At 43.8% G+C, this 21,226-nt stretch overlaps 7 protein-coding genes across 12 annotated transcripts; 4 read left to right on the plus strand and 3 right to left on the minus strand.

Moving 5' to 3' along the window:
- Positions 1-12: 12 nt before the first annotated feature.
- Positions 13-5,990, minus strand: LOC6541796 (probable phosphorylase b kinase regulatory subunit beta). Of its 4 annotated transcripts, none has more exons than XM_015159337.2 (11): positions 5,858-5,974; positions 5,646-5,797; positions 5,099-5,451; positions 4,691-5,038; positions 4,088-4,636; positions 3,128-3,142; positions 2,218-2,322; positions 1,585-2,157; positions 903-1,519; positions 561-833; positions 13-505 (listed from the first exon to the last, which is right to left on the minus strand). In XM_015159337.2, exons 1-11 carry the CDS (start codon positions 5,875-5,877, stop codon positions 214-216), a joined length of 3,297 nt encoding a protein of 1,098 aa, XP_015014823.1. In that variant the 5' UTR covers positions 5,878-5,974; the 3' UTR covers positions 13-213. The 4 variants fall into 4 exon arrangements, with proteins under 4 accessions (XP_015014823.1, XP_026835123.1, XP_001970251.1 ...); XM_026979322.1 differs by lacking the exon at positions 3,128-3,142 and adding an exon at positions 3,580-3,606 and having other exon boundaries at positions 27-505; positions 5,858-5,990; XM_001970215.3 differs by lacking the exon at positions 3,128-3,142 and having other exon boundaries at positions 29-505.
- Positions 5,991-6,235: 245 nt separating this feature from the next.
- On the plus strand, positions 6,236-7,849 carry LOC6541706 (chitinase domain-containing protein 1). The gene is made up of 5 exons (XM_001970216.3): positions 6,236-6,605; positions 6,672-6,861; positions 6,919-7,122; positions 7,183-7,582; positions 7,643-7,849. The coding sequence occupies exons 1-5, from the start codon at positions 6,333-6,335 to the stop codon at positions 7,782-7,784; spliced, it is 1,209 nt and encodes a 402-aa protein (XP_001970252.1). The 5' UTR covers positions 6,236-6,332; the 3' UTR covers positions 7,785-7,849.
- Positions 7,850-8,101: 252 nt separating this feature from the next.
- On the plus strand, positions 8,102-9,841 carry LOC6541592 (metallophosphoesterase 1 homolog). 3 transcript variants are annotated; one of them, XM_015159047.2, is made up of 4 exons: positions 8,102-8,661; positions 8,723-9,227; positions 9,296-9,474; positions 9,545-9,841. In XM_015159047.2, coding segments are annotated over exons 1-4 (1,104 nt in total). In that variant the 5' UTR covers positions 8,102-8,242; the 3' UTR covers positions 9,546-9,841. The 3 variants fall into 3 exon arrangements, with proteins under 3 accessions (XP_015014533.1, XP_015014534.1, XP_001970253.1); XM_015159048.2 differs by having other exon boundaries at positions 8,109-8,661; positions 9,540-9,841; XM_001970217.3 differs by having other exon boundaries at positions 8,109-8,661; positions 9,296-9,841.
- LOC6541878 (sodium-coupled monocarboxylate transporter 1) lies at positions 9,813-14,389 on the minus strand. Its single transcript, XM_001970218.3, has 10 exons — positions 13,893-14,389; positions 12,749-12,858; positions 12,536-12,691; positions 12,316-12,475; positions 11,688-11,753; positions 11,578-11,629; positions 11,452-11,519; positions 10,974-11,387; positions 10,229-10,920; positions 9,813-10,172 (listed from the first exon to the last, which is right to left on the minus strand). Exons 1-10 carry the CDS (start codon positions 13,899-13,901, stop codon positions 10,097-10,099), a joined length of 1,803 nt encoding a protein of 600 aa, XP_001970254.1. The 5' UTR covers positions 13,902-14,389; the 3' UTR covers positions 9,813-10,096.
- Positions 14,390-15,401: 1,012 nt separating this feature from the next.
- Positions 15,402-18,412, plus strand: LOC6542150 (tripartite motif-containing protein 45). The gene is made up of 5 exons (XM_001970219.3): positions 15,402-16,589; positions 16,662-16,910; positions 16,973-17,531; positions 17,585-17,733; positions 17,795-18,412. Exons 1-5 carry the CDS (start codon positions 15,402-15,404, stop codon positions 18,410-18,412), a joined length of 2,763 nt encoding a protein of 920 aa, XP_001970255.1.
- Positions 18,413-18,706: 294 nt separating this feature from the next.
- Positions 18,707-20,434, minus strand: LOC6541764 (heterochromatin protein 1). Its single transcript, XM_026978600.1, has 4 exons — positions 19,948-20,434; positions 19,768-19,884; positions 19,571-19,691; positions 18,707-19,189 (listed from the first exon to the last, which is right to left on the minus strand). The coding sequence occupies exons 1-4, from the start codon at positions 20,056-20,058 to the stop codon at positions 18,921-18,923; spliced, it is 618 nt and encodes a 205-aa protein (XP_026834401.1). The 5' UTR covers positions 20,059-20,434; the 3' UTR covers positions 18,707-18,920.
- An 81-nt stretch (positions 20,435-20,515) lies between these two features.
- LOC6541515 (RNA polymerase II transcriptional coactivator) lies at positions 20,516-21,223 on the plus strand. Its single transcript, XM_001970221.3, has 2 exons — positions 20,516-20,698; positions 20,756-21,223. The coding sequence occupies exons 1-2, from the start codon at positions 20,642-20,644 to the stop codon at positions 21,029-21,031; spliced, it is 333 nt and encodes a 110-aa protein (XP_001970257.1). The 5' UTR covers positions 20,516-20,641; the 3' UTR covers positions 21,032-21,223.
- Positions 21,224-21,226: the final 3 nt, after the last annotated feature.

Here is a 21,226-nt window from a genome sequence, read left to right on the forward strand (position 1 = left end):
AACACTCGGCCATGTAACACCTTCGATTATTGCAACAAAATATACATAACATTTAATTAAGAACTAGGCGAACGGCGAGGGACACAGAGAGAGACAAGTTAAATAAGAATAACAGAATAAAATAGCTACAACATTCGAGCTAATGGTGGGTCAGTGCAACAAAGATATGTCAAACTGTGCTATATACATAATCTAGATCCGGCGCTTCTCTGCTTAGGATACCTTGCAGTTGTCGTCGTGCAAACGATCGCCATCGAGCTGAACATCCTCTTCATTGGTGGAGAAGATGCCACCCTGCAAAACCTTGTTGACTGCGGCACGAGCCAAATAGCCCGTAGTCTCGGAATATGGCAACGAATAGAAAGCTTTGAGATCCTCATTTTTGGTTTGCTCATGCTCCGGTTTTGGTTGATGCTGTATGTTGTTGTCCTTGCAGTACATGGCAAACGCTTCCGCCAAGATGCCGTCCAAGTCGAGAGCTTGTTTAAAGTGCAGCTCGGGATTACTGCAACAAAAGGTAATCAATCTCAAATATCTCGATTAATTGGGTGTCTTTTTACCGATTAAGAATGGTGGCCACAATGCACAGAAGCTCCACGGTTATCTGACGCCTTTCCGGGCGGTCAATGCAAATCAGAGTTTCCTCGACCAGTAGATTAAAGGTCAACTCGCCGCGGCTCATATTGGTTAGTGTGGGCGTGGCTGGCAAATGATGTCCCTGGGTGAGGATGCCTTGAGGGGTTCGCTGAAGGATTTCCCAGATTTTGTTATAAAAATGTTTTGGAACACGGCACAAGCAGCCCTCCAGTTGACGACGTTGTAGAGTAGTAAGCCTAATAAATACAAATATATTTAAATGTTGCCTTGAGAACATAAAAAAAACATAAAATTTGAATACTTACTTTTCTTCAACAGCCCATTCGCTAACAGTTAAAACTTTCTGAAGAAGTATGCGGACTTGGAAGGGCGAAAGGTTGTCCACATCAATACTCTGTTGTCCTGAGATTTGCAAATAGATTCGCATAGCCTCCAGCACCCAACCAATACGAATTTTTAGTATACCACGGAACATGGATGGATTGGTGGCTATTAAACGGCCACAATACAGAACAACTTCCTGCTGCAACACTGCCTGGATGACGTCGTAGGGTTGGACACTCGTGTACATGACATTTTGAATCTCCGCCGGCGTCATGGGCTTGTCGAATACCGTCTCCTTTTGGCCAATGATGCCCACTGTCAGTTCCTTGCCATTCACCAACACAGTGGTAATGAATGGACTAATGGAGTCCACAATATGGTGAAGAAGCGAAGAGCAGTATCGCACGGCACGCCAGTAGCGCAAGGAACCTGCGCGGTGGTACAGCTGCGTCAAGGCCGTGTTTACGTTCAGACCGTTTACCTCAAAATGAGGTCCCTCGCGGTTGAGAATAATACCCCACAATTGGCACAAGCAGTAAATGGAATCCGTGCTACGTAGTGCGTTGATTATGTCGGGCGTGGGTTTGGTGTCGAAGTGCTGCAGCATAAATGGGTTAATGAAAAATGGTAATCTTTAATATTGTTACAACTAGAAGCACTAACCGCAACAGAAATCTTTTCCTCCACATATGTCAGAGCTTTGGGCACATCTGTTAGCGATTGGTAGCCAATGTACTCATGGTTTATCTGCGAGAACGCATTCTCGTTGTCGGTCAGATCGCTTTGGTTCATAAAGTCAAGATGCTCGATGCACGAACTGCTAATCAGATTCTGTAGACGACCGATGCGAACTTTCATGCCGTCGCAGTAGCCCTTCTTGAGCATGGCCAGGAGGTCGAGCATCTCCTTAAATTGCGGATCACGCATGTGCTCCTCCCGAATAAGCAGACACACTGTTGGTCTGCCCGATAGTCGCCAGTACTTTCCCACAAACTGTAGCTCTGTCTTGATGTCATCAATTAGTAGAGCCATGTCCCGGTAGAGATAAAAGTCGGAGACCTCAAATATTAGTGGGTAGCAGAGAACGGTCATGCCGCAGATGCGATACACCTTGCTGGTGCCCAATGAACCCACAGGTCTGGACGGACGACCAGACAGGCCCACCTTATTGTTGACACCGAGATGTTGATATACTTTTATGAGCTCGGTGGAGCTCCAAATTTGCACAGGTTCCACCTGTTCAAAAAATGTTTAGATATGCTTGTTTCAAAATACGCGATCTACGTTTCGACTTACCTCGTGTGGCGTCTGTGTTTGAATGCCATAGGTGGCCATCATAGCCTGCAGTCGCATGGACTCGGCAATCAGGACAATCTGCACCACAAGATCAGTGGCAGTGCCCTGTAAGGATTACCGAAGTATTATTAGAAGATGCACTTATTTTTTGACAGTACAACATGTTAGGATGCATGAGGCCAATTCAATATTCTTGGATTTTAATCACATGACAAGAGAATTTGGACTAGCCAGATGCCAAAATGCAAAAACACACAAAGGTAAACATAAATTGAAGAGAGGATGAGAGGAATAATAAACGTGCGGGAGTTGGGAGAGCTTAAGTAAAAGTTGGAGGATATAAACATGCCAAACAAGTATTAGAACTTTATGATATCTTAAAATTTGAAAGCCCCATTAGTAAATTTGGGATCGAATTTTGAAAAGTTTATCATACGTGATCAAGAACTAATTTGAAGAGATAACCGTGGCTTTTAAGGATTTCCAATTAATATATCTTCGTGTTCCTATTCAAAACTAGGCCAGTGAAGACCCAAAATTTCGACCCAAAAATTACCTTTTTGTCATCCAATATTATAGGTATGCGTGGTTTCTATATGCACAATGCGGAATGTTTAGTAGAGGAGCAATGGCAGTTAATTAGTAGTCAACATTTTCTAAGGGCTCAACCAAAGCTGCTGTCCTTTGGCATTTTATTTTCAATTGCTGCCCCGAAAAACACGTGTAATTAAGAATGCATTGCACTTTGGAAGGCGTGATCATTATATTGAACTTTTTAAGGCTAATTCCCAGTGTTAGCACCTTTGAAATATCAAGCCATTTCAAGCTTCTGCGGCCATTTGGTTAATAACATGAATTAGGAACTGCATACTACGTAAATAAACCCAAAAGTCTGGTGACAATTACTTACAGTGCCCGGTTTAGCCTATAGAGCGTGTGTTTATGTTCATTTTTAAACAAAATATGCAGTATATTGATAGGTATATAAGGAGGAAAAGAAACCGAAAAGAGCAGAAAGAAAACTTTTGATTTAGATACCAAAAAGAATTTGTTCACTATATACAAATAAAACGGGAATAGAGAAATAATAATTCATACTGGAAATAAGCAAATAATCATTTCTATAGTGTAGGTGTGTGATTTGATCGTAAAGTGTGTCATAGTTATATATTTTCGATCAGTGTGTCTTGCCATGTCTTGAACATAAAAAGCCACAATGTAAACTAGGTGATCTTTTGTGCGAATGTGTCTGTGGTCTAAAAAGCAAAATTTAGTTTGTACACATACGTATAATTTATGTTTTAGATAATTTTGAATTTGGAAATCAATAAAATAGTTTGGTACAGCAGGACATCTACTTACTTTGTGTTTTTCATCAATAGCTTTGCCCTGTTTTTACGAAACCAATTATTTTACAATTTGGGGTTTGATTTTGATCATATTGGATATATAGACGTGTGGTAGCAGTAGTATTTGGTAGTGGTTGGTAGTAGAGAATGAACAGATGTAGATAGAATTAAGTATCAAGAGCCAATTATAAACTAAACCCATATAATGTACTTAGGCAAAAAACAACTTATGTGTAAAGTATTCCAATTGAGATCGAAGGCAGACACACACGGCAGACACACAAAACTCATCAGCGGCAGCGGCGGCAGAAGCGGAAACTCCCAGATAGGCATTTAGGAACCCTTATAAACCGACGCTCTGAAATGTCTTCCCAATGGCTTAGAAGCAATCAAAGCTTTCTGATTTCAGGTAGGACGATATGAAACTTCAATTCAAAATATAATGCTTTGCCATTGGTTAAGAATTTCAGAAAACACTTCATAGCCTTTAGTACCCTGCAAGTATCAGGATTCCAACTCACCTGAAAAGCCGAATAGCGACCCGCCCTTCTGGGGCGATTATAGCTTGGCAAGTATCGACGGATTGGATCCAATTCATTTATGTGTAGGAGTCCTGCGGTCAGCAGCTGGGCTATGATAAAGAAGGACTGTCCCCAGAGGAACAACGATTGCGATGGAGCACGCATGTAGGAGCCATCTCCATCCGGCGCATAGTACATGGTCACCACGGGATCTCCATTGACGTCAGTACGCAAACAGCGCCTCAGATCGTTTTGGAACTCTTCGATTTGTTCATTGTTATTCTTGAACACGCCATCGATAATCATAGCTATGAAAAAGAGCGGCCATTCACATTCCAGGCCTTCAAATTCCTTTAGCTCGCCAGAGTGATAATAGCGTCGTGATTTGTCCTCGTTTTTACTGAGGAATCCATCACGGGTGAAGCGCTTGAATCCCATTTTGCAGCGCAATCGATTTACAACATTTTGTTTGGTCTGCTCCACCAGACGGTCTTCATGCGAGGCAAAGGCTGGGAAGGAAAGGGTGAGGAGCAGTGAAGCATCCACTCCCTAAAAGTAGACACTCAAATGATGCAAATCACAGATAAATTCATTAGATACCACCTTCGAGCTTGATTCTCTGGGCAGCATGGTTTCGAAAATACTGCGATTGCGGTTATGGGCATCAATGTCCACATAGACAACGCTCCATGAAGCTCCTTTCTCGCCGAACAGATTGCATCCGTTAATTGCCTCCAATGCAGACTTAGCCATGCCAATGGAGGAAGCATGGATCTCTGGGGTGCCATTGTTATATTTGGAGCCACGCTCCCACATGCCGAAGTCGGGCGTACGATAGGCGCGCTCCACATAGTACACAAGATTCTGGACAAAAGCCACCTCGTCGTGGGTGTAAATGATCTGCAGGCCAGAGGTTATCATCTGGACGAGGAACAACAGATAGAGAGAAACCTACGGGAGAAGAATCATTGCGTTTTAAAACTCTTTGATAAGAAATCCTCTAGCACTCACGCAATCGATCTGCAGGTGATTGTAAAACTCATCCGGATAGATCTTCTCTCCGGTGTGCAGCTGGAACTTGCTGTGCAGGGCGTGCTGATTGGACTGGCGCTGCTTAAAGAGCTCCACCCGGGAAGCCTGTTTGACCCAGCACTCCAGAATACCTCGCATGCACTTCACAGTGCTCTGACCCAGTTCGTAGGACTTTCCGCGGTCGTCATCAATCCGCCTGTAGGCCTGGTACAAGCTCCACACGGCGGATGCGCAATACACACTGTCCCGCACGGATCCCACCACCTGGTCGGTGCTCATCACGGGAAACAAGCCGGTGATGGGACTCTGGTACCGCAGCAGTTGTCGCTTGACTGAGGGAAGAGAAAGTGTTAGATTCACCCGGTTATCGCCTCTTAATTGGCTATGCAAATAAACAAACGATTCTGTTTACTATCAAGTGTGGGGCGTCGACATTTCGCGATGTGCGATGCTTATTAATAGACGCCGTCAATTGGTGCTCAATTGCCTGCCCCACAGACGACTCCAAGGTTATATAAATCCTCACCGATGCCATAGTAGATGTCCAGCTGCTTCACCGTGTCCTCGTAGTTAGACGTCTTGAGGAACTGGTCCAGATTGATCTCCTCCAAGCTATTGTGGCGTCCACTGTCCGGAGCACCCGAACTGCCGCCTGGAGTTGTGACCGAGAGACTGAGACTGGAAGTTGAAAAATGCTTTGCATTTATCTGCGACTATTTTCTATGCTTCAATACTTACGATTTCGGCACATCGCGCATTGTTCCTTCAGCAATTGCAAATTATATTGCAATTGCGCTTAAGAAAATGTATCAAAGTCAAAAAAAAGTCAAACGCTTCTAACAGCTGAGCAGCTTTCGATGCGATACGGCAACGCTGCGGGGTAATATCGATTCTGGAAGAGCAATCGTTAAAAACAGAGCGGGTAATTTGAATCGGAAGCAGGTATTTCGATACGAATTAATGTCTGTTAATGTTTTGAACTTTAAATATTTCGGTCATTATATTTTGAAGTCAATATATATCATTTTGATTTTAAATGAAATTCAGAAAAGCTCGTTAAATATCCAATTTAGGGTGACCATTTTGACAAGTGATGCATTTCGCTGTTCAGTGTCATTTTGTACGCTATGGTCACTTTGCTGCCGGCTTTTTTTTTGTATGCTATTTGTTTTTGTGCGATTTATGCTGTGGTCCTGATTGTCCTCCTGTCGAAATGCGTGCGCCTAATGCGCTCGTGCTCCTCCTCGCTCTCCTGCTTCTCCTGCTGACCTACGTCCACGGAACCCTCGCCCCGGACAGCCACAAATCGAAGAGCAAAACCAAGGAAAATGCTCTGCGTGGCGGTCCGCAAGACCAAGATGTTTTCGACCTGGGATTGGTAAGTCCCGAGCCCCTGGCCAAGGACATCGTAGGCAATCACCGAGGGTACTTCAAGGAGACGGGATTGCGTCGCTTCAATGGCACCACCATGGGCTATGTGACTCCAGTAAGCAGAGGACGCACTCGCACTTTTTGTGCATGTGTAGTAATCAATTGTTTACTTTGCTCGTAGTGGAACTCGCATGGCTATGATGTGGCGAAGATCTTCGCCAAGAAATTCGACATCATCTCGCCGGTTTGGCTGCAGATTGTCAAGCAGGGAGATCGCTATGCCGTAGCTGGCACCCATGACATCGATGCAGGTTGGTTAACCGATGTCCGGAGGAAGGGTAAACAGGTACACAATCAGAGAACAGTTAAAGGTACTGGGAAATGATTTCCGCTTTCGTTAGTCTATATTCACGTTTCCTTGATTTCAGTGTATCCCCGTTTTATATTCGATCACTTCACTGATCGGGACATTAAGCTCCTGCTTAGCGACGCCCAGGAGAGGACGAAAGTCAATGAAGTGCTGATTAAGTGCTGTAAGGATAATGGCTTTGATGGACTCGTCCTGGAGGTTTGGTCCCAGCTAGCTGGACGCATAGATGATAAAATTCTGTACACATTGGTCCTGCAAATGGGTGAGTTCAATGGGTTGCAACCCTCGGCTTATTTTAATACAATTATTTTACATAATTTAGCCAAAGAACTCCAGAAGCAACAGCTGCGGCTCATTCTGGTCATTCCTCCATTCCGCAAGGAAACGGGCCACCTTTTCGGAGAAAAGCACATGGACAAGCTGTTCAAGCACATATTCGCTTTCTCTCTGATGACTTACGACTTTTCCAGTGTACAGCGCCCTGGAGCAAATGCACCATTATATTTCGTGCGTAAGGCTGTGGAGACAATAGCTCCAGAAGGTTGTACTGATATGAAGGCAAAGCGGGCTAAAATTTTGTTGGGACTGAATATGTACGGTAATGATTACACGCCCGATGGAGGTGGACCCATAACCTTCTCTCAGTACTTGGACCTGGTCAGGCATGTGAAGAAGCACCTTACTTACGATGAGCGGGATGTGGAAAATTTCTTTGAAATCAAGTGAGTTTTTTATTGAAGGGAGTATAGATTTCGAATATAATAGATTTCGTTCCTTTTCAGAAACGACGACGGTCGCCACATTGTCTTTTATCCCACTCTCTATTCCATAAACGAGCGAATAAAGCTCGCCCAGGAATTAGGCACTGGCATTTCGATCTGGGAACTGGGCCAAGGCCTAAACTATTTTTACGATCTCTTTTAGTTAGCTTGTAAGCAGCATGCAATGCACAATACCTATTCCTAATAAACAACATTATATATTAGCCATAATGCTTCTTACAAATCAATCTGTCTAAGATTCTTCAAATAGAAAAGGAACTTCGTATTAGTACCGCCACCTATGTGTCATTCTGTGAAGTTATCAGCTGGCAAATCAAAATATTTGCTTTGTAAATGTAATTGTTTTCTTGTTCAATAGCTAATCCCATACAAGTGATAACTAAGTTACAGTTTTGTTCAATGTATTTACGTTTCAAGTAGCCTAACTTTCAATAGTGCCCCATTTTGTAACTCTCAGCCGCTTGACAGCACTGTTTAATTTATCGAGTATCGTAAATGTATATCGAGTTGCACACCCGTTTCGATCGATACTATCGTTGATGGTTTTTCAGCTCTAGAATAAATTTGTTGTTATTTTTTAAGCCGGTGGGAAATCCTGAAATGCGATTTCTTTACGCATGCTTTGTGATCGTCCTGTGCGCCCTGATCTTCTGCGAATATGTGGCGGACTTTGTGGTGCTGCAAAAGTGCAAGTGGCCGGAGATAAAGCGAAAGAAGTATGTGGACGATCCGCTTAGGGCAATGATTCTAGCGGATCCGCATCTCCTAGGACCGCATCGTGGCCACTGGCTGGACAAGCTCTACCGGGAGTGGCACATGACGCGGGCCTTTCAGGCTGCATCCCGTCTGTTCCAGCCAGACGTGGTCTTCGTCCTGGGCGATTTGTTCGATGAGGGCGACATGGTCAGCGACAAGCAGTTTCAGGAATATGTGTGGCGCTACCTGAAGATGTTTCACCTACCACCGGGAATTCCGCTCATCAGTGTTGCGGGAAATCATGACGTGGGCTTCCATTACAAGTAAGTGAATACAGTTTTATATTCTACTATTTATTTCACCGCGCTCATGTGTGTTTTCCAGAATGCATCCCTTCTTTATGTCGCGCTTCGAGAGCTATTTAAACAACTCCTCGGTTAATTTGTACACCATTAAGCAGATCCATTTTGTGGTGATCAACTCGATGGCTATGGAAGCCGATGGCTGCATGTTTTGCACCCAGGCCGAAGATCAGTTGAAAAACATTTCGCGGACATTGCACTGCATGAAGTATCCGCTAGAGGCGGAGTGCGCCCGCACCAGGCGGCACCCATACAGCCAGCCAATTCTATTGCAGCACTTCCCCACATATCGCATTTCGGATACCATGTGCGAGGAGCACGATGCTCCGTACATCGAGGCGTTTCGAGAGCGGTTTCATGTGCTCTCCAAGGATGCCACGGATATGCTGGGAGAGCTGCTTAAACCTAGGCTGGCATTCGCCGGCCATTCACATCATTTTTGTCACAGTGTAAATCGGCTGGGAATCGATGAGTACACGGTGGCCTCCTTCAGCTGGCGAAACAAAGTCAATCCCAGCTTTATGCTGGTGGGTATTATATTTGTTCTTACGACTGCAAGCCCTCCGAACTTCTACTAACAAGCTGTTAATTTTAGGCCACTATAACCCCCGATGACTATGTCGTTTCCAAGTGCAAAATGCTGCCACAGCAGTTTGTCTTCAATAGCTATCTGAGTGCTGTCATTCTTTGTCTTATTGTCATAGGGTTCCAGCTGCGAAAGTGTATCCAAGGAAGAAGACAGTCGTCGGCTGCAGTTCATCGGAAGGTTAATTAGTATGTACAAGCATGCCTATACAAGGCACATCCTCTTTTGTGATTGACGCCTAATTGGGGCTTAGTTTAGACTAGTTACGCCAGATTCCAGACTCAGATCCCAGATCCAGACGGAGGTCATATCATTCCTGCTGCTTTGCAATCGCTTAACTATATTCTAGGTGTACAAAATTCGGATAGTATGTATGATCTATTTATTGAATTTATCACAGACATTATGCTTGTAAAGTCATACGGAATACACAATGAGACACAGTCTGCTGACTACAAATCGAAAATGCCAAAAAATAATGCTTGAACAAAGGCTGGAAAGTAAAGAACAGATACAAACAGAACAATTAAATAAAGCTATATTATAATTCAATAATTATATTACGCTAATGATTGTGCACTCGGGATTATGAGATGCAGATTCATAGTTTCCTGTACTTCGGTTGTTTGTTCTCCAATAGCTGGATCGCATTGTACTAGACTAGGCTATCTTTAAGGTAACTACCACAAAGCAACTACTACTACAAACTATGCTAACAAAACAGGGTGTGGAGTTCAATGAAACAGGTATAGGACCACGATTTCTCGATCAAATCCATCTAGTTTGGCACAGGAAGTTGGTGCGTCTATTTTAGGAGACGTTTAGGAGGTTTTTGTGCGCCTGCGCGTGGAGATTGCGACCACTAAAGCACTCTTTCGGAAGGAATCTAAAAGAAAGTATTTACTTAATGACAGAAGTTAAAAACAGGGTTACAATAATTACCTGTGAATCACTGGTGATATTAGATCCGGATCTAGAGTTTTCATATTTGTTGGTTTGGTCACAAGGGAGACTAATGCGCCTACCACTATGACTGTGGCCACGCCAATGGGATTTATCCAGTGGTAGGACAGTCGGTACAGTGGAAAAACTTGTTCCTCATCTACCCATATATTTTCCCGAAGGGTTACATTGCCCACACATCCGTCCACGGACACGGGAAGCTTTTGAGAATTCAATTCACCTGCTGCAATAGTAAACTGCGTACCAAAGGATATCCACCCGGCGAGCAGAGCACTTGCAATTCCGCCCACAGCAGTGCCTACAGTATTGGCCCAGGGAACGAGCATTCCCAGGGTAAACAGACCAAAAGTGGTTCCAGCTGCAATGGCCGTCATTGAAGTGCAAATGCTCAGGATTCCACTCAGTTGTTCCAGGACAAACACCAGCGAGAGGGCCACCACGCCAAGAACTATAATAGTTGACTTGACAAGAATGGTTGAGGCTCTTTCACTTGGTTGCATCTTGAAGCAGCCGCGAACTATATCCTCCAGGATTACCAAGGATGTTGAGTTTAGGACCACGGAAAGGGAACTCAAGGCAGCTCCAAATATTCCAGCTATAAACAAACCAGACATACCATAGATGTGACCCACACTCTGGACGACAAAGAGCGGCAGTAGTTGATCGTCATGCTGCAAAGATAACCGCGTAAGCAACGTTGAAAAACTATTTATTATTTACTTACGGTTATTAGTCCCGCACTTAGAGGGTCACAATCTTTATACATCTCATAGATTAGCAGTCCCACATAACAACAAACAGAAACGAAGGCAGCTACACCAATAGTAAAAATAGCCATGGAAGCACGAGCCTTCTTGAGCGATGGAAGAGACATGTATCGCTGAACCATGGTCTGGTTAACAGCATTGAATGAAGTCCAGTAGGAGAATCCCCCGATGAGAACGCTCCAGACCGTATGGCGAACATAAGGCGATGGGTTTGTATTATTAAAGATCAATCGGCCGCCTTTGGCAGCATCATCAAAAAGGACATTCAAGCCATTTGCATAGACAGTGGCCAAAACAGCCACAGCAAGAACGGAAAGAAACATGACCAGCACCTGCCACGCATCTGTGTGGACCACTGCTTTGATTCCTCCCTGTAATATTCCATTCACACGCCATTAGTATAAACACATAGGTATCAAACTCTTGAAAACTTACGACAAATGTGTAAAAAACGCACACGACCACAATTACCACTGCAATCACATGGAGATTAATGCCCGATACTGCAGGAATATTGAGAGGTTATAGGTGTGTTTGAAGCACTTGACAAACTAAGCTTACCCTGATTTAGAGCTATTGCTGGTACATACACAATGAAAGGCAGAAACAGAATCTAAAATTGGATAGACTATAAATACAACTTAGTAGTCCCAACTTGAATTTGTACTTACCTCATCCAGAATAAACATGAAGGACGCAATACTTCGTACCACCGAATGAAAGCGCATTTCCAAGTACTGCAAACAGAATTATATTTCATTATTCAAATGACTTGCTTTTAGGATTTGAAAACTAGCGTCATAAAGAACAAAATGAAAGCTTATTGCTCGACACAATTGTCAAGTGGCAGCAAAACATATTGCAATTAATCATATCGAGCCCCTGGAATACAGAAAAAAGTCGCAACAAGTGGGCGAGCGCAAAGTCCGAGAAATTCCACTTAGAGGGTGGTCTCCGATTCCCAGTTAATTAAAGTGTTCACTACGTCCTCCGTTCATTGATTGGAAACAAATAGAAAAGTAAAAGGGGGAAGACGGAAGCTTCTTAGATAGTTTGTCATTCTTATCAACCACTACAAACTAACTTGTCTATCTTTTATTTTAACCAACTCGTCATGGAAGGAAATGGTGAGTATTTTGTCGTTCAGCTAGGTACCAAATAAGTAAATATTTCAGTTTAAACCCCATTTACATTTTTAGTTGTGCTCCGGAAGTTAATACTTTTACTATAACCATACGATTCTCGGCTTATTAGATTGTAAATTAATAAATCAGTTTCTAGAATTTACGAGTGTCGTACCTCATAGGAAGAGCCTACTTGAAGAGCCGAGAATACTGGTATGTAGACGTAGGAGACGGCAATGCCTTGGAGCACTATAGCGATGGCTATAAACCAATATTGCGTGCCATAATTGTAGATTTCAGAGGTAGTACCCAGTATGGTAACGCCAGATATATAGCTGAAAATAAAAGGGAACAGATTACAGGGATGTTTGGGTGTGGTAATTACCGTACTCTACCTGGCTATCAGACTCATGGCAACAGGGAAAACTTTCAGATTGCGTGACCCGAGCAGATACTCGCTCATCTTCTCCGATCCGAAATCGTGTTTCCGCCTTTCTGGCGTGGTGGTCGGCAGAGTGGGTTCCGCCTCCTCGAGCTTCACCTTGCTCTTCCTGTAATTACAGCAATTGTTTGGCAATATTCCGACGATTTCTTCAAAGGTCACTCACTTGATGCACCCGAAATAGATTCCCGTGCTGGTGGATAATACGATCATACCCAGGAAAACTGCATAGTCCACACTGCCAAATCTGTAGTTTTCCATGCCATTCTTTGCAACCTAAAGAGAAGAGTGCATTTATGTTCAGCTTATGATCTTTATGCGATAATTACAATAAGGGTTCAGTATATTTTACAAATTTAGTTTATAGTTTCTTCTCATTTTGCTTAGCAGTGAGATTCAGAATCCTATTTTGTTTCATTTGTATGAACAAGTGTGTGAAATTAACTTAAAATTCGTATAATCATCGCACGTCTGGGATTGTGGCCATATACTTGTAATTGCTGTAGTTTTTCTTAAATGGGTCATAAAATACTATTAAAGCACAAGCCGTCTCAAACCCTAAACGAATTTTTTAAAATAAAAGTATGAAAACCTAACAAATCCATGCTAATAACAATTATCTCGCTTTATTTATATATTACCCACAATACATTTTTATCTTCTTTTAAACTGTTTATTTCGCTCGTTCAAAACGCCATGGCTTAATCATATTATTAAAAGTGGGACTTTAGTCCCATGCATCAACAATTCACCATGTGGAGTTATGGGAATCAGGTCTTATCAGCAGGTGCTTGCTTATTATTCATCAAATATCAGATCAAAGCGGTCTGGCCAATCTCAAGGGGGCAGACACTTTAACCTGATTCCCAATGTGTTATTTATTTACCATGTTTAGCAATCGCTTAACAATTACAAAATATTTTATATAATGTATTCGCAATATTATCAAAGGCCAATTTGGCAAAGTAACTCGTTCTGGAGACTGTGCATTATTCAGCTTTGGTTTTCTAGATTATTCAATTTTTTTTTTTGGGCTGAGCATTCACTTTTAGTCTTTCATTTCATAGCTGACGATGTAGACGATGCTTAGCATAAATTACTCATTTTTCCTCTGGAATTTCGGTTCATTGAGTGAATGATCAATCGAAACCGATCGAGTCTCAGAGAAGAGACTTCAACCGTTTTGCGCAATATCTCGAGCAGCATTATCGCCCTGGACTTGGACTTTGTAACCCAGATGCCGGGTCCCCGCTCCCAAGTTCCTAAATAGCTCTGAATATTTGGGACCGGCGAAAGATGCGAATACGTACCGCTTCCATATTGTTGGGGACCGGCAAACGATGGGCTTTACGATGGCGGGGGTGGTTTCCAGAACTGGAGCAGCGGAGGTGAATGGAAGATTGCGCGTCCCTCACGGAAATCAACAACAAAGCAAAGCACGATAAACGGCCAGAAACAGCAAACTACCAACAAATACCGCAAAACGTAATGAAAATTTTCTTGTGGCACAAAGGGTCAACGGATTCCGTGTGTTTCCATTGGTTTGGATAAGGGTTCCATAAACGCACAAAGTCAAAGTTCCAATCACATGGAAGCAGCACAACACATTAAATCAAAACTCGTAAACGTAAGGGAAAGTTTTTTAGGACGGTTCTATGCGCTCTTGCCGATTCTTTGAAGTCGAAAATACGAGGTTACAAAAGGAAAATACTTCGCGTCCGAATCGGAGCAACAATATCAACCGATTCCGCTTCCGAACTGCAACTGATGTCTACGAGCGGGTTGAAAATAAAAGCCACTGGGCCAGCTGCTTGTCAAAACAAGTGGGACAGCTGGAATGAAGAGAACCGACCAGAATATACCCATTACCTTATATATTAGATAGGAACAACTCGGGAACCGGAACAGAAAGCCCATATATAAATAATAAAAATAACAGCATAAATTACTTTTTATAGTTATTGGGCATACATACGATATATTCTGGATAACGGGCATTATCTGTCACAGGAACAGAATATACCCCTAAATACTGCGCTCGAAAAGCTCCCTCTCCCACCCATTTATAGTCCCAGTTCGAGAGAGAAAGTAAAAGAGCGAGCATTGTAATTGTGTGAGGGTTCGGGCGAGAGTACGTAGTAGGAGAGAAAGCTTCCGTGGCTTTTGTAATCTTCAATGTATTATGTCAATGTGAGTGGTTACTTGACCATTCGATCAGCCAACGGAGCTATTAACGGAAGTTTGGAGCAGATGAATAAATACACAAGTGTTTTTCTCCGCTGTTCTTAACCACTTTTATAGGAATCATTTTAAGATCACATATGTACATAGTTACATAAATTATGAATATAAGCGTACCTTATGGTTAAGAAAAATGGTAAAACAAATAAGTCTTTTATTTACTTACAAATACTTGATTTATTGGCGACACCGGGTCCATCTATAGTTTCAGTTCAAGGGTTTTAGGGGGTTACGGGTAAGGTGAGATGACCCGTTCACCCCACTTTCACTTTGGTTACTCCAATGGATTCAAACCTCTGGATTCAGAAAATCAGAAAAGTCAATAGCAAGTGACAGGTTTTCATGAAAGAACTTTTTAGAATGAGCACCCAACAGATAATTGCACAATTGTCAGTGTCAGACTTTTGCCACCTCTCCACTCGCCGTGAGTTTCCAATGAGGAATGTAATTGGATTAGGCAGCAACCAAGTCCGAGACCCAGTCTCAGTTTCAGTCCCAATGGCAACGGGAACACTCGGTAGTGCTCCAGATTGCCACGAATGCGTAGTCAGAGCTGTAGGATTGCATAATTTGGAAGCATGAGCAGGGAAAGTCGCTCGAAAATCGCTTTCAAGCGAAAAACGAGCATCGGGAACAAGAGTGCCCAGTTAATGGATTACGAACGCATCCGAGGAGAGTTGGAAGTGGTGGTCCCGAGCCCTCCTCCTCCTCCAGTTGTGACACCCAGTGCATCCCTAGGAAAACTTAAGATAAAGTTGAGTTCTGCCAAGATTTCCCTACGAAAAAACTCGCAGACTCCGCAGAATAATCTACAGACTGCTCCCTTACCAGACGCAGTGCGTCGCAAATCAGCACCACAGCTTTTTGCCTTCACCATTTCCCCAAAGAGCGAAGCGAATTCGAAAATACAACTCCCATCAGTGCCAAAGCTACCGAGTTTCGCACCAAAGAGCTCCATCCGAAGGTCGAGGACTTTGGGATTGTCGAATGGTGCCCAAGCAGGGACGTCAGGGACAGGGTTGTCCAGTGTAGAACTCGGAGTGCAGGATAGGGACAGTGGCAGTGAGCCCACTAGCAGCTTGGCTGGAGGTGGTAGCTCTACTTCCCCTGAATCCCTACTGGATAACATACTCAGCGGGGCCTCCTCCGTTTCCGTACAAAGTAGTAGCAGCAGCCAGGCCAGCAATGCTACGGTGGCACAACCCATAAAAGCGAAAGAGCAACTGCATCCCAAGAGGCTACTCAGCTTGAAGGCTTCTCCGGAGTTGAGAGTATCACCTCCAACTCCAGACACTACGCAACCCCAGGTGCAGATGCTACCTCAACTTTTGCTTACAATGTCTCCAAGACCAGAGGTCTTCGATGCCCCATCACCACTGACCAGGAGTCCCTCACGATCTCCCGCAGTCTCACCCCCTGTCTCACCATCACCCAGCATTATTCTGAGACCCAGTACCCCTCCCGAGAACCCTGTAATCTTCACAGATGATCTCAAGTGCGGCATCTGCCTGGATGTTTACACTGATCCCAGGACACTGTACTGCTTGCATTCCTTTTGTCTCCAATGTCTGGTCAGCGAGAACTTCAAGGACGAATCTATATGGGATCAGGATCAAGCCCGTAGCGAGGAGCCTTCGAACTATAGCTTAAGGTCGGAGATGGGTGGATCCAGTGCGGAACTTACTGCGACAGTATCACCTGCCAGGCAGCGAGGAGCCAGTTTTACTTTGAGAAGAAAGAAGTCCATGGATCGCCTGGTGATCAGGGTAAGAATTGAAGAATCGTACAAGTCTCCAAAAAGATACTATATCCTGTGCTTCCCTACTTTATTCTAATAGTCAAAAAGTGAAGGAAAGCGCTCGAACAGTTCCATCGGCACCCGATTCACCGGAAGTTTTGTGAGCGAGGTATCCACCCGCTGCATCCAGTGCCATACCTGTAACTATCCCACGGATCTTCCCTTAGGAGGAGTACGCCAGCTTCCACAAAACTATTTGCTAGTGAGACGCATAGAGGTCTTGCGACTACAGGCTGGGGAGGATGTAATCTCCAGGGTCTGGTGCTCTCTTTGCACAGAGGAGATCAGCGTAAGAAGGATGAAGTCATTAAGTGATTTGAGTGCTGTCTAAGGGTCTATAATCTTTTCCAGGCCACCTACCACTGCATTAGCTGCACCTTAAACCTCTGCACCTTGTGCAAAGAGGCACACGAAAGGCAAAGGAGCACCGCAAACCACCGGATGAGAAGCATCCTGGAGCTTAGACGCGCCAGAAAGCAAAAGCAACAGCAGATGGGATTGGGAGACAGTAGCAAACTAGTGCTTCGATGTGGAATCCATACCAACTTCGAACTGAAGGCATTCTGCAGCCAATGCCGACAACTGGCCTGCACCGACTGCTTGGTACTCCTCCACAAAGGTCATCGACATGAGACCATATCCCGGGCAATTGGACATCAGGGAAAACTACTCAAAGACGCTACGGATCAAACTCGTCCCCTCTGTCAGTATGCGGAGCACTCTATCGAAAGGTTGAACGCCATAGCACGTGGAATCAACGACAGGTGTGACGACATCCAGAGTCAAGTGGAGCGGTATATGCAGCAGTACATGGAGGCCCTGGCAGTCCATCGCAAGACTCTGCTCCAGCAAATCAGCAGAGCCAGGGAGTCCAAAGTGGAGTTGGTACTCAAGCAGCAACTTGATTTGGGTAAGACACTTTTCATTTGATTAAAGCCCTAGTTATCTGAGGTAGTCCTTTAGAAAAACGCACTCAGCAGGCCATGGATGCGGTAAGATTTAGCCAAGAACTGTGCGAGATTGGTGCTGATGTGGAAATTCTGAGTTATGTGACTATACTTCTAAGGCGTTTAGAGTACTGTCAGCAATTTAAGCCGCCCGTGGATCCCAAAGTAGGTATCCCACTTGCTCGTCTAAACTTTTCAATTATATAACGCACACAATTGTTTTCAGATATCTGACTCGCTTCACTTCCTCCCAAAAATACGCGCTCCGTCGACAAGGGAGCAGCGCGATATACCTCTATATGGCATCATCACCATGCAAGTGGTGGAGCCTGGCTTATGCACCTTGGAATGGGAGGGATTTTCCCAGCTGCGCCTCCACAAAAAAGCGGACCTTCTACTTCACTCCAGAGATGCCGATGGGGTTTCCCTATGCCACGGTGGCCTGGAGATCAACTGCATGCTCAAGTACAAGGACTCGAGCTCAAAGTTCCTGCCCGTGGAGGTGTCGGACAATCGGGATGGCACCTACAACATATCCTTCACCCCGGATGCCCAGGGCGCATTGATTCTTACGATCACCATTAACGACCGGCCCATCAAAGGAGGTCCTTTCACCTTCCAGGCGCGTCAGGTTCGGCCGCATACGGGCATCTACCACTGCTGCTCCTTCTGTTCCGGAAAGGGCAACCGGAACGTCTTGTGCTCGTGTGAGGGTCACATGCCTGGATATAGTGGCTGCGGTCATGGACATGCTGGACATCCAGGCAGACGACACTGGTCCTGTTGCGGTAATGTCCTAGAGAACTCGGAATGCAATGTGGCAAACAAACTGTTAAATTCTTAAATTAATTGATAGACATTTCTGCTTACAACGAATAAATAACCATATAGTCAGGTTTCGTAATTTTTATTATTGATATTGTGAAATTTCAGAAATCTTTTAATTCATATGCACGCACAGATAGAGAACAAAGTTAGTCCAAGGGTCGTAAACGCTTTTTCTATCTGCACACAATGGAACAAAAAACAACAGGCCCAGATTGCTATGGTCAGAATTATTACCATATGGACAGCATATGCGTATCATATCCTGAGCGTCGGCCAAAAAGATCGAAATATAAGTAACTTATATAGACTCCTGCAGAACAAAGGTTTTTTTATTCATAAAAAAAGGTTAAGATAAGATAAATACAAACACTGACGCTGGACAGAAATATAAATTTAGTCCGATGCTTCGAGTTGTGGGGGGTTTTGTAAGCGCCTGCAAGAGGCTATAATGCTAAGTGTGTGGTTTTTCGTTAAATGTATAAGCGTTTTTATTCGCTCTGTTGATGCCGCAACTGTACCGCAGTTTAATCTTCATTATCCGAATACCAGGACAGGCGCTCCTCGTAGAAGTGGATTACCATCTGCGGGATTTTTTGATTGGCCACAGAGGACGGCACCATTTCGGCCTGGTCCACGCCTTTGAATTGAATGAGGAATGTCAGGCGGCCATTATTGTCGGACGCACCCAGGATCTTCTCGGCCTCCAGGCCGCGATCGAATCCGGTGGATCCAGAAGCGGAAATGGTGTCCTGCTCTGCATCCGTCGTACGTTTTGATTTGTTGCCAGCGGGCGCTAAGTAAATAAGATAAATAATAATAAATACAGTGCGCTCTTATAAATTATGCAACTTGAAAGCTTGACAGTATTAAACTTCGTATTATCTGTATTGAGCTGAAATCTATTTCTATTGCTAGGACCATGGAGCATGCAATTCTTGTGAAGGCCAACTCTTGTTTTTTATTTGTTGATAAGACGTCAAGAGAGGTTTGAGATATGAAAGTTCAATGGTGGCTAAAACTTTTTTGAAACTGCCAATGGATACAGTAGGTACTGTTTAACATTATTTACTTTGAGGTACTAGTTTGCGCGGTCAAATTAAAACTTTGTGTACAGAAAATATTTGTAGATACACTCAATTCTTTTGCTCGCTCCTGGATGGGTTGGGTGGCATACCTGTTGGTTCTTCGGACTTTCGCTTGCTTGCTGCGGACGCCGAAGTACTGGCGCGTCCCGGAGTTTCCTTGGCCTTGGTGCTGCTGCTAGGACGATCCTTTTTGGAGGCCGCTGACTTTTCCTAAGGTTCGAAACGAGATGTAATGTAAATCCAAGCAAGCACAACTGTACTAAGCACATCGCTGTACTGCACTCACATCGTCCTTGCGGCTCGCCTCGTACTGCTGGATAAGGTCTTGGCAGTCAAGATTGTTCTCGGGCTCCCAGGTGTTCTCAGTTTCTGAATAGCCCTTCCATTTGAGATAGTATTCCACCTGCGGGTGGAAAATGCTGTTTTAGGACCAAAAATAATGGGATGTCTGGTTTGGATCACTTACCTTTCCCTTGCGCACACGCCTGTCGATGATCTTCTCCACGGCGTACTCTTCCTCCTCCTCACCGTCAGAACCCTTTACTGAGCTCTCAGGGTTGTCGATTTTCTTGCCCATTTTGTTTTTATTAAAATACTTAACACGGTGTAAAATATAGAAATAACCACACACACGCACGTACTCTTTTAAGTCGCTTCTGTTAACGATGTTTTCGTGACCTACCTAGATTAAATAAGATATACACTTTATGAACCAAATGTGATGGCTTTTTGTAAGCCTGTGTGTTGGCGCCAGGAGACTTTTCCACAAAATGAAAAGTCTGCAAAAAAAAATGCGCGTTCTAAAGTGACGCCGGTCGAACAGTGTGCAAAAGTACGTCTTTGCTGCTAGCACCAAGTTATAATTTATCGATACATTTGCACATTCTAATATTATATATATTTCTATTTTATATTAAATTTAGGAAATATCGGGTACAATAAAAACAGTTTTAATTTAACAATGTAACTATAATATTTAACTGAACCCCATTCAAATCAATATTTGAGGTTGTAATAAATCGATGTATCGATTAAGGATCGGTTCTATCTCAGCTATAAACGACGCGTATTCCAACACTGCATAACTAGCGCGAATTTCCACGCATTTTTTTTCGCCAATTTGCATTTTGTTCCTTGTGTTTTACGGAAATACTATAAAAATGCCCAAAACAAAGAAGCAAGATTCTGGCTCAGATAGCGATAGCGGCCCTGATGACGTAAGTTGACCAGAAATACCAAAAAACTTAGTATAACTATTAAAAAACTTCTTTCAGCGAAACAAGCCGGCAAGCAAAAAGGCTAAGGAATCGCCTGCTCCAAAGTCGGCTCGGCAAGATTCCGGAGGAAATGACACCACCACTTGGACCCTGGAAGGACTTCGCCAGGTGCGAATCAACGAGTTCCGCGGCCGCAAAATGGTGGACATTCGCGAGTTCTATGAAAAGGGCGGCGAAACTCTGCCCGGCAAGAAGGGCATCTCCTTATCTGTAAAGCAATGGAAAAAACTCCTTGAAGTGGCTGAAGAAGTCACCCGCGCCGTCGAGAATTAATTCTAGTTCATCCACATTGCAAACTCAGCCTAGCGGCTTCCATATGTACATACATAGTTACTATAGACCACGTTCAGCATCATTTAACTGGGACTTATCCAGTGAATAAGCGTTATCTTAGGCACTTGTATTCGAAAATCTGTATTTTCACAGATGGCGAAACATTAATAAATGATCAAATTAATTGCCTAATTC

This window comes from Drosophila erecta, unplaced genomic scaffold (genome assembly GCF_003286155.1).
Source record: "Drosophila erecta strain 14021-0224.00,06,07 unplaced genomic scaffold, DereRS2 tig00000055-arrow-pilon, whole genome shotgun sequence".
Taxonomy (NCBI): Eukaryota; Metazoa; Arthropoda; class Insecta; order Diptera; family Drosophilidae; genus Drosophila; species Drosophila erecta.

Coding starts and splice junctions, on each gene's coding strand:
- LOC6541764 (XM_026978600.1), bottom strand. CDS start 20,058: ATGGGCAAGAAAATCGACAACCCTGAGAGCTCAGTAAAGGGTTCTGAC. Junction 19,885..19,947: donor GGCGTGTGCGCAAGGGAAAG/GTAAGTGATCCA, acceptor TTCCACCCGCAG/GTGGAATACTATCTCAAATG. Junction 19,692..19,767: donor AGGCGAGCCGCAAGGACGAT/GTGAGTGCAGTA, acceptor TTCGAACCTTAG/GAAAAGTCAGCGGCCTCCAA.
- LOC6541706 (XM_001970216.3), top strand. CDS start 6,333: ATGCGTGCGCCTAATGCGCTCGTGCTCCTCCTCGCTCTCCTGCTTCTC. Junction 6,862..6,918: donor CAATCAGAGAACAGTTAAAG/GTACTGGGAAAT, acceptor CCTTGATTTCAG/TGTATCCCCGTTTTATATTC. Junction 7,583..7,642: donor GAAAATTTCTTTGAAATCAA/GTGAGTTTTTTA, acceptor GTTCCTTTTCAG/AAACGACGACGGTCGCCACA.
- LOC6541592 (XM_015159048.2), top strand. CDS start 8,243: ATGCGATTTCTTTACGCATGCTTTGTGATCGTCCTGTGCGCCCTGATC. Junction 8,662..8,722: donor GACGTGGGCTTCCATTACAA/GTAAGTGAATAC, acceptor TGTGTTTTCCAG/AATGCATCCCTTCTTTATGT. Junction 9,228..9,295: donor TCAATCCCAGCTTTATGCTG/GTGGGTATTATA, acceptor TGTTAATTTTAG/GCCACTATAACCCCCGATGA.
- LOC6542150 (XM_001970219.3), top strand. CDS start 15,402: ATGAGCAGGGAAAGTCGCTCGAAAATCGCTTTCAAGCGAAAAACGAGC. Junction 17,532..17,584: donor CAAGCAGCAACTTGATTTGG/GTAAGACACTTT, acceptor GTAGTCCTTTAG/AAAAACGCACTCAGCAGGCC. Junction 17,734..17,794: donor AGCCGCCCGTGGATCCCAAA/GTAGGTATCCCA, acceptor AATTGTTTTCAG/ATATCTGACTCGCTTCACTT.
- LOC6541878 (XM_001970218.3), bottom strand. Junction 11,754..12,315: donor AAGTAGGCTCTTCCTATGAG/GTACGACACTCG, acceptor TTCTGTTTGCAG/TACTTGGAAATGCGCTTTCA. Junction 11,630..11,687: donor TCATGTTTATTCTGGATGAG/GTAAGTACAAAT, acceptor ATCCAATTTTAG/ATTCTGTTTCTGCCTTTCAT.
- LOC6541796 (XM_026979322.1), bottom strand. CDS start 5,877: ATGCGCGATGTGCCGAAATC. Junction 1,520..1,584: donor AGGAAAAGATTTCTGTTGCG/GTTAGTGCTTCT, acceptor TTTATGCTGCAG/CACTTCGACACCAAACCCAC. Junction 834..902: donor GAATGGGCTGTTGAAGAAAA/GTAAGTATTCAA, acceptor TGTATTTATTAG/GCTTACTACTCTACAACGTC.
- LOC6541515 (XM_001970221.3), top strand. CDS start 20,642: ATGCCCAAAACAAAGAAGCAAGATTCTGGCTCAGATAGCGATAGCGGC. Junction 20,699..20,755: donor GCGATAGCGGCCCTGATGAC/GTAAGTTGACCA, acceptor AACTTCTTTCAG/CGAAACAAGCCGGCAAGCAA.